The sequence below is a fragment of the Merops nubicus genome, unplaced genomic scaffold (genome assembly GCF_000691845.1).
Source record: "Merops nubicus isolate BGI_N331 unplaced genomic scaffold, ASM69184v1 scaffold19775, whole genome shotgun sequence".
NCBI classification, from domain to species: domain Eukaryota; kingdom Metazoa; phylum Chordata; class Aves; order Coraciiformes; family Meropidae; genus Merops; species Merops nubicus.
This window is the reverse complement of record NW_008607856.1, coordinates 25,777-35,789: the sequence shown is the minus strand read 5'-3', so window position 1 is coordinate 35,789 and position 10,013 is coordinate 25,777. Positions and strand designations below refer to the sequence as shown.

General features: G+C 39.3%; 1 protein-coding gene across 1 annotated transcript in view; it reads left to right on the top strand.

Moving 5' to 3' along the window:
• Positions 1–908: 908 nt before the first annotated feature.
• LOC103772757 (collagen alpha-2(V) chain-like) overlaps positions 909–10,013 on the top strand; it is a gene marked incomplete at its 3' end in the record, with an annotated part of 34,830 nt that continues 25,725 nt past the window's right edge. The window contains exons 1-4 of the mRNA XM_008940100.1: positions 909–915; positions 4,569–4,790; positions 7,458–7,588; positions 8,964–9,017. Of these exons, the coding sequence (XP_008938348.1) occupies positions 909–915; positions 4,569–4,790; positions 7,458–7,588; positions 8,964–9,017 (414 nt within the window). The remainder of the gene's footprint in view (positions 916–4,568; positions 4,791–7,457; positions 7,589–8,963; positions 9,018–10,013) is intronic.

Here is a 10,013-nt window from a genome sequence, read left to right as displayed (position 1 = left end):
CTATGTAATATTATATTTCCTTATACGTTTCACAAACTAGCATCAGGCTGACAAAAGTCAGCATGAGAAGCTACCTGCACAATCTAGTCAAAATGCAATGAAATGGAGATGCTTGGCTGTCAAATAATTTCCCTTGCCATTTAATCTATCAAGCAAAGTTGTTCATGTCTGCAGAAAAGCTATGCATCTGCTAGCTTTGCTCAGGCCACTTTTTTCCCTAAGTAGAGCACCGAGAGATGTGCTCCCTCCCACCATATACCTGCTGTCTCCACAGCTGAAGTAATGCTGGGTGGCTGCTTCCATGTTAGGTTGTCTATAAGCAGAGACAAGGAACAGGAGAGTATAGTGTGGGGCTTTGGGGACACTTTTTCAAGGAAAAATAAGACCTTAGGATGACAGCTTCAGCAAGCCTCCCTGTTTGTATGTATGGAGTAATCTTTTTCTCCCCCTTCTTATCCTTTTCTTTTAAATATTTTTTCTCAAGACACTGTCAAGCCCCCTCTCACCCACTTCTCTTTCTATGGTGTTATTTTCCTTCTTTCTTTCTTTTTGTTCTACCTGGTTCCATGCCCAGGCCTTACTTTCCTTCACGTGGAAGATGCAAACCAGAAGTCGATGAAGGCAGTAAGAGCACCATAATGAGGAGCAGCTTTAAGCAGCAAACCACTCAGCAGTGAATTTCCAGGTGTTACTTTCAAAATAATGTATATCTGGTGGTGCAAGAGTGAAATTATTTCAAATGCTGTCTTTTAAAACACTTTAAAACACTGTTGTTGGCCTCTTGAGGAGTGGAATTAACCTTGAGGGAAGTTTGCTGGAAAGGAAAACAAGCTCAGCATAAAAAGCCCAAAGCAGGGTGTGCCTTGCACGCCTTAATTGTGCATAAACTTCTTTGGCACTTAGTCGTGATGACGGGTGGGTTTTGACAGCCATCTAGTGGCTGGGCTGGGATGGGATTACCCCTTGCCACCCCCCGTATTCACAATTTTAACGTTTTCACAAAACTGGCCTGGGGATATCAGAGCACAGTGAGATTTTTACTTCCAAACTGTTGATGCGTAGTGTCCAATTATGATGATTTAGTAGAGTAGTTATAGCTGACTGTTTGACTCCTGATCAATTAGTTCTTTAAAGGCAAACTGATACTCCAACAGATCAATATGGAGTAGAAAAATAACGGCATTGTACTTAGTGCACTCTTCATGGAAATACTCTTTCTCAGAGGTTGTGCAAGCTCATGAATTCCTTAAATATATAATCTTCTACCTTGCATTTTATATTTGGGGACTGCTTTGAAACTCATTTTGCACTGACTTCAATGGATTTGCAGCCCTGTGGATTCTCTAGGCAGGTCCAATGCCAATTAGAGTTGTACTTTTTGGTGGTAAGAAAAGAAATGGTTAATGGGCTAGCAGATCCTCTTGCCACGTTAGGAATTTCTAAAGCTGCTTCTCAAGCCATTCTCAGGCTGCTTCTCTCTTGTTAGGACTGCAGCAGTAGAAAGAACATATGACGTAAGAGTTTGTGAATTGATCTCTGTAATTAAAAAAAAAAACTTTACCGATTTCCAAACCCGGCAGGAAATGGTAGAACAATTTCCTTTGTTGCCTTTCCTGGTCTGGGTGTAGCTGGGCAACATGCCTGCAGCTCAGGCCTGGGACTGAAATGTCAAAATGTGCTTGTGGGACGAGTCGGCTTCAAAATAGCTGCTCTGTCCACGTTGCTCTCTCAGCACAATGCAGTCCCGGCAGAAAGGGAAACTAGAAGCACCAAGTGTAATCCAAATATTTAAAAATGTGTTTTCTGGCAGTGTCGCAGGGTGGGCCTTTTTTTTTTTTTTTCCTTGTTTTTAAATTATCAGTGTATCTGCAATCTGATAGGAAAACAGACTTCTTAGTACCCTTCCAGAAGTTGGTATGTACTTTCCCCCCACCCAGTCTTCATCTGCTTCTTTCTGAGCTTCTGAGCAGGACCCAGGCACCAGCCAGTCACCATCTGGCTCGGCGCTGATTTGCCAAAGCAGTTGCCATGTGGTTTATTTGAAGTTGTGACAGAATGCTGACTTTGGGCTCAGCAACTCAGAAATTTCATTTATGCAAACTGCTGCTCTTCTGAACGGCACAACGAGTTCTGTGAGGGATACACTGAGGAAGACACAGACCATATGCCAGACATCTGGGGGGAAAAGGCTAAATGTGTCAGACAGCACGTTGTGTCATGCACACCAGGGAGAAGCGAGAGGAGTGCTTTCCAAAATACGATCTGCACTCTGGAAAATGATTCTCACAGTGTCATAAATGGACTGTACAGTTCGCTTGGTTGATGTCTTTACTTCACACCGAAAACATTTCCTCCTGAGCTTCTGCAGCACCCCTTTGAGTAATTTTGTCAGCTGGTGTGATAAACCAGTTGAAGAGAGGAGCTGACCTGGTATAAATTTGGATTTCTGTTTCTGTTAGAAAGCTGCAGAAGTTAGTGATGGCAGGCAACAGTTAATGACACATCTGCTCCGTGTCTCCCAGCTTTGACGCTGGTGGAGTAACTCGATGAGTTAAGGCATGAAGCTGAAATTCCAAATCTGTTCATATTTATTACTTTGTGATTTTCTGTTTACATCTGGTTTAAATTAGGACAGAAATGCATAGAGCAGTGAAACTGTCCTTGTGCTCACAGCTGTTAATTTTTACACAATAACAGGTTTTCTGAAAAAAAATAAGAGTTGTGATCTTTGACTAGTGGGATGTGTCATCCATATCTATCTATCTCTCTCTCTCTCTATATATATATAGAGAGAGATATATAGATATATATCTGCCCTGGTTCTCATTACCAGTGTAAGTTAGAAAATACAGCTGTATTGTCCACTTTTAAAGATGTTTTTGCTAGGAAGGTTTCTATGGTCAGAAGTATCTCCCACCCAAGTCAGATTAATCTTCTCCACAGCATCCCAGAGGTCAGAGGAATCATTTTGGACTGTGTGTGACAGCTTTGCTGTGTATGACTCAGAGGAGGGTGTTTTGCCACTGGTGTTCTTGGTTTCCAGGTTTGTGACCCAATGTCTAGGAACAGCCTGGAGACAATTCATTGCTTTTATGGGTGCTTGCATTCCTTTAGAGGATGAAATATTCATTAGGCCAAAGTGATTATTTGTTTTTTCCCTCATAGGACATTCTGTAAATTGTTGGATAGACAAAGAAAAATTTTCACTTTACTTGACTTTTTAATTCTTTGTTAGGTATATTTCATTTTTAGAGTGAGATACTGAGATATACTCACCTTATGATTAAAAAATAATCCAAATATTTGGGGTATTTGCCTACAGAATAGGAAGAAAATAAAGGCATAGACTTATGTATGGCTAGAACAGTACCTAAACAGATAGCTATGTCCCCTTAATGTTACCACCAGCCAAACGGGAAAATTTCTGAAATTTCCAATTGATAAATTAAATCCAGAGAAGTTGTTCCACCCTGTTGACAGTAGATTGGTTGGAAAGGAGAGAGAAAAAAACTGTATTGAATGGATTTCTAAATAATTAGTAAGAAATTAATTCTAAATTGGAATTGAAAGAAAGAAAGTAAACCTTCTATAAATGGAGTGGATTATATTGAAAATGATATATGCAACTTCAGTAAAATAGATGGACCTCCATACAAATGTGTGAATATGTAGCTTGACAGGACATATGCATCTAGGCAGTCAGTGCTGTTCCTACACATGTGGCTACACAGGATGGTATTTCTGATATAGTTACAATATTTAGGAGATATTCTGTATGTAATTAATATACATCTGTGGCAATCATTTGTGCACGTTCTGGGGTAATTATGTATGGCCATGATCAACTGGATTATAAAATCTGAGCAAAAATAGTCTGAGGAACCTCTGTTCACTCAGCTGGAGACTCTGCTGCAAATACCCTTGTGATGGAGCCTGCTGTTGCCACTGGACAGTGACTGGCTGTCCTGTTTGGAAGATTTGATTCTCCATGTTGATATTCTCCTCCACCAAGACTCCAGTAAATGAGTTTTATTCTTTTCAACAAACAGTGCCATGTCTGTTCAACACTGTGCTAAGCCTGGCTGGGCAAGGCACCTGCAGTGGGGAGCAGGCAGTGTGTACCTCTTCCTACAGAAGTGTCACAGGTTCTGCTCCTCAGTCAAGACATCTCTAACACCCTGTGCACAACCTTCTCCAAAGAGGAGGCGTGTGGCAGGAGTTTCTCAGTGCAGAGTTAGTACCCTGCTGAGCAGAATGACACCCAGAGACTCGTGAGGCCATGGTCGTTTGTCCATGTGTGGTTTGGTTCACTGTGGTGGATTTGTGCACTCCATGATGACTGTTTTACTTCTTTCTGAGGAAGAAATAAGGTGGTAAAATAAGAAATACATTTAAGATGACTGATATTTTAAATTCCTTAATATCAACTTCAGCTCTGCTGATGGACTGTTTTCTTCAAGTATGTAATGCTATTTCCTATCTCCACATGTGCTCTTTCCTTCTCCAGACCTAGTCCTCCTTTATTTCACATTTGTAAAATGTATTGTATATTTTCTCTCTTGTCTCAGGAGATGTTGAAGAAATAGCCTGCACGCAGAATGGCCAGATGTACCTGAACAGGGATATTTGGAAGCCCTCACCGTGCCAGATTTGTGTCTGTGACAATGGAGCTATTCTTTGTGATGAAATTCAGTGTCAAGATATGCTGGAGTGTGAGAACCCCCAGGTGCCCCCAGGAGAGTGCTGTCCTGTGTGTCCCCACACGACACGTGATTTTGACACCACCATTGGTAAGACTGCTTTCCAGTTTGCCTACCTGAAAGGAGAGAGCTCAAAGAACTAGGAACCTTATGATATTGAAATTTCTGGTACTATTTCCATGGTGAAAGTTTAAATCTGAAAACAGATTTACTTGGCAGTTCTCTTCCATCTTGGGTTGCACCTGAGCTGGCTCTGGAAACAGTTTTCTTCTAACTACTAATCTAATCTGAATTCAATCTTGGTGTTTCAAGGAGGTTGCATTCTGGCTTCATTTTGTGGTTCAGCTGGAACTGCAAGATAAATATATTAAGATGACTATATCTAATAAACATATTCAGATAAATACATAATGTATAAATGTATATAATAAAATAAGTTCATGCTTTAATAAAATAATCAATTCAGGCCCCTCCAATAGATGAATAAATACAAACATGATATATAAATAGTAAAATAGTAAACACTGCAAAGTGTTTCCTCAAAGTGGAAGCATGGACGCGTGATCCTTTTGTGACACATAAGAAAAAAAATTAGCATCAAGAATTGTTAACTCCCTGTTTACATACTTTCTGTTATATAACTTAAAGATTATGCCTTTTCCAGTTCATTTCTTCTCCTTCCTGGAGAGACCTGGATGAAGCAATCCTCTCTCAATTTTCCTACAAGAAAATCTCTTAACTTGCAATTAATGCTCATTAATATTGTGTATTGAATTATTTGAACTACATTCTATCTACAACAATTAGAACAATTTCTTCAGGAGATCTAGTTGCTGTTGATTAGCTTAATATAGACCAAAGCAGTGATAAAGGTCATGCAGTAGGGACTTGTGTAACTGAGCAATGGAGCAAGATGTGGCAAGTGTTAATAAATAGATGGTGTATCCTGCTGTATTTTGGGAGGCATTAGGCCAACGCCAACAAGGTACACCCAGCAAATATAAAAGCAGTATGGATACATTCCAGCATTCCTTGCTGTTATTCAAGGTATTAATCAAATATTCCTCTGAAGGATCTTTGTGAATATGAGTGTGGCTCTATGACTCTGACTGCAAGCACATGGTATTGTGTGTGCTTCTCAAACAAGAACATGTCAAACATCCCTCAGTCAGCTCCATCTTTTGACAAATACATGTAATATGTTGTGGATCCATCAACATTTCTTGTATTGAAGTTAGTAACAAAGTTTGCTTTGGCTTCACTGTCAGTTATTAGGCCAGCTTCTGACAATTCCCCACAAGATATTCTGCTTTCCTAAGGTACCTTTTATTATTCTGTGCCATGCTGAAAAAGGCTGAGAATCAAGGAACATCACTGCAAACCACTCCGAGCCCTCACACCTGAGCAAGGGAGTGTGCATGTCCCTGGGAACTTCCCTAGCTCCCTGCAGGTGACACACCATCTTCTGTGCATCCAGGACTGGGGATAGCTCTGCCTTCAACACCTGCAATCAACTCTCACTATGTTCTGACTCAGACTAAAAACATTAATTTCTTCTCTTTTCTTCTTTTGTCTTTTTTAATAGGAAGAGGAAGAAAGGTAAGATTTCATTTAATTTAATTTTAATGTATCATAACTGTTAAAAGAATCACTTGCATCTCCTTGGAGTGCTTCACAGAAGTTAAATATAAGCTCTGTTAAAAATACTTAATTCTATTCTCTTGGTCTTCCTCAGTGGCTAGTGAGATTGCAGTCTGTGTGGAAAAAATGCTGGGTTGCAGGCAAAAGTCCTGCTCTTAATATAGAGAATTCCCTGGCTGAAAATCTCTGCTGTCTGTGTCAAAGGAATTCCAGTTTGAGCAGTTTGATTGTTTCATCTCTAGCAGTGCCAGAAAATGGCACTAATACGTCATTAAAAGCCAAACTATTAAAACTTGCAGCTTGTTTTTGCTGAGACTTAGCTGCCCAGTGTGCAGTAGGTAGCACTGGGATGATGTGTTCTTGCACAGAGCCACAGCTCTCTGGGCAGCATTTCTCACAGCATGCAATTAAACAAAGAAAAGTTAAGAAGGAAATTAAAATACATTCTGATAAATGAGCTTCTAAGATAGTAAGTAGCTACAAGAATCAACTGAAATAATTTTAAAGTGATCAAGTATATACAGTCACTAAAACTGAGTAGCTCTCTATGCAGAGGTAGTTTATGGAAATAAATAGACTGTAACCAGCTTATTATTACTTGATAAACAAGGCAGAAAACTTTTTATCCTGAGAAAGTCCTCTCTTAGTAAAGTGGTTGCCACCAATAGGTCTGAGCTCAGTTATTTTAGGTAATGTAATCATTATCAATACATCCAGCTCAAAGAACAGTCAACTGGCAAATGCCACGTCCTTCACTCTGAAGCTCTGCAATGCCATTTGGTATTCTGTCCCCACACTGCAGATGGAAATGCAGGGGTTTTATGTCCATTGATTTAATGATGTAAATTTAAATTTAATACGTTGAAGAAATGGAATCTGTATGGTGCTCTGGGCTCTGGATTTCATATGAACCAATTCACTGAACACATGTTTTCTAGTAGTTAAATATCATGGTAATTTTTCACTTAGACTCTTCTTTCAGCCAGCACATTATACAGTTAGAGAAAGTCTGTTAATTTATTGTCTTCATTTAGTCATTGTCCCTAATCATTAAAAATAGCATGGATTACCTGTTGCAGGTACTTTTATTTAGACTCAGTTGTATACTTGTCTTAGCATCTGTCAGTCACAGGGATGGTACTGGTGAAACTGGTACTATTAATTGTACCTTCACTTTTTCCTGCCATCTGATATTTTTGTATCGTTTCCTACAGGGGCAAAAAGGAGAACCTGGAATAGTGCCACCTGTAAGTCCGTTTTTTTTTCCTTAATTTATCAGCACATGCTAGAAGTATACATTTTAGTGCTCTAAGGCAGAATTGCAGTAATTAAGGAAATACAATTAAAATGTATAGCCTCGGAATGAAAAGAATGGAATTGATTATCCTGTTTCACATATGTAACATGAGAAATTTCTGTCAACTGCATTTGGGGGAAAAACTTCGGTCTATCATAATCTTTATTTTTATTGTTAGAATTTTGTGGAGGCATAATGATAAACAAGGCAGATAATAAGTATTTGGAAAGTATACAGACACTTGAGGAGATTGGTGAAATAAATTATTACCCCTTTCTAGCGTGAAGGCAAAGAATCAATAAACTGAGACTAAATTATTGTAAATTTATTTATATATTTAATATTTTTAGAATAACAATGATACTTCCAAAATTTCGCTCATATTGCTTAAAAGAAGGTTCCAAACTGGAAGGAGATAATCAGTGGAATTATTTAATTTATTTACCCCCAAAAGCCTTAAAATTTGCCTGATACTTTTATTTTGTCTCTTACTGTTCACTTTCCAATAACTAATTTTCTGTAGGGTGATCATGACACAGAGAAACAAACCGTGGTGTAGTAACTTTGATTTGCGTTGCCCTCTCTAGGTCTCAGGGATACGAGGCCGCCCGGGTCCAGCTGTGAGTACTTTTCATCTTCTCTTTCTCCTTTTTCCCTTCTCCTTTCTTTTTTTTCCTCTTTCTCCTTTCTCTTTTTTTTCTACTTCCTGCCATTTCTTTTTTGTATTGTGAGGATGATGTGAAGGAGGACTCTTCTGGGCATGAATTGTCTACAAAGCCACCAAATTTGAGGAGGCAACAAGATTATGGGATTGGTTGCTAGTCTGAGGTCAGCCCGTGCCCTAAGTGACTGGATGTGTGCTTGTAGTACAGGCATGTCTGAGGACCTGGGTGTGAGGTTGATGCTGGGGGATGAGCTTCTCAGCAGGGATCTAGCAGGAGCAGGAGATGCAGTGTGCTCCCCAGCTGCAGCTGAGCAGAGAGTGGTTCTGGACTTGCAGGAAGGACTCAGAGCTTTACATCTCTGCAAGAAGAGCCTCCAGCATTCAGAAAACCTTTGCTAAGTTAACTTGTGGAGCACATGAGAGGTGAAGACGGTTTGTAGATCTCTGCATCCTGGTCCTGCTCCCTTCAGGCAACATACAATTGAGAAGAAATATTGAATGGTAGTGATCATAACCTTTTTCTTTATGATAATGTGGGAAAAAAAATTCCCACAAAAAATAATTTTCATATATGCATTGCATTTCATATTTTCACAACTTTATTAATTGTTATCTAGTTTAAAAGGTAATTAATATTTTTAATCCTTTTTTTTTTTTTTAGGGACCTCCAGGCTCACAAGGACCACGAGGAGAACGAGGACCAAAGGGAAGACCTGTAAGTTATTAAATATTTCAGTAATAATAAGTACTGCATTAACCTTAGAAGGTTAGGTGGTTTTAAACTGTCTTCGTGTCTTCTAGAGTTACCAGAACTTTCCTCAGATTTTGCAAGAATCAGGTAACAAAGAGAAAAATGTTTATATTTCACCATTCCATGGGTAGACTGAAACCTGAATCTTTTGAGATAATTGACAAAGGTCTAGCAGCATTTCCACTAAAAGCCATAATTCCTCAACACACTTTCCCAAAGTAGTGTGAGAGTATGGCTTTCTTCAGGATTTAGGAGAAAAAAAAAAGAAGGAAAAAAAACCCCAGAACCTCATGTTTGCCTGTTTAAGAACTTGCTGAGTTTTTCTGGTTACTGCTGAGTATCAATGTGAGCTGTGTGGCTCAGAGTATTTCAGAAAAGGCAAAGCTCAAGAAGTTAGCAGGAGTTAATATATGACTACGTATGTTGGTATGCCGGTGAATAATATAATCAAGATTGTTCAGTGGAAATAAAGACTTCATAAGGGAATTTCAATGTCTGCATGTGGAGAACCACAGAAAGGCCAAAAGGGAGTGCTGAAAATACCAAGGATGAAATGTTTCTGTTGAAAAAGCTGGGTCAAAGAGCAGACGCTGCTGAAAGCAGATTTTGAAGAGCTGTATAATTGTTATTTCTGTGTGAATATTTTCCTGTCCCTCAGAAGAGAGCAAGCTAATACTGAGCTTAGGCATAGGCCTAAAACTGGCTCCTTTGTGCTGTTCCTCCAGTGTGCACCTGTTGTCCACAGATGGTGATGACACTTCTTCTAAAGCAGTGGAGTAAGTGTGTAGCCTCTTTGAGAGGGATGGCAAGCCACTGCTGCTGTCTAGATCACCATTAAGATGTTTGTCTGATCAATGAATATCACAATACGTAAAAGAATTCTGGGAATAATTGTAGAATTTTGTGATGTGCAGAGGAATTTTGAATGTAGGGATGTCTGAAGTGATTTCCTAATGTACG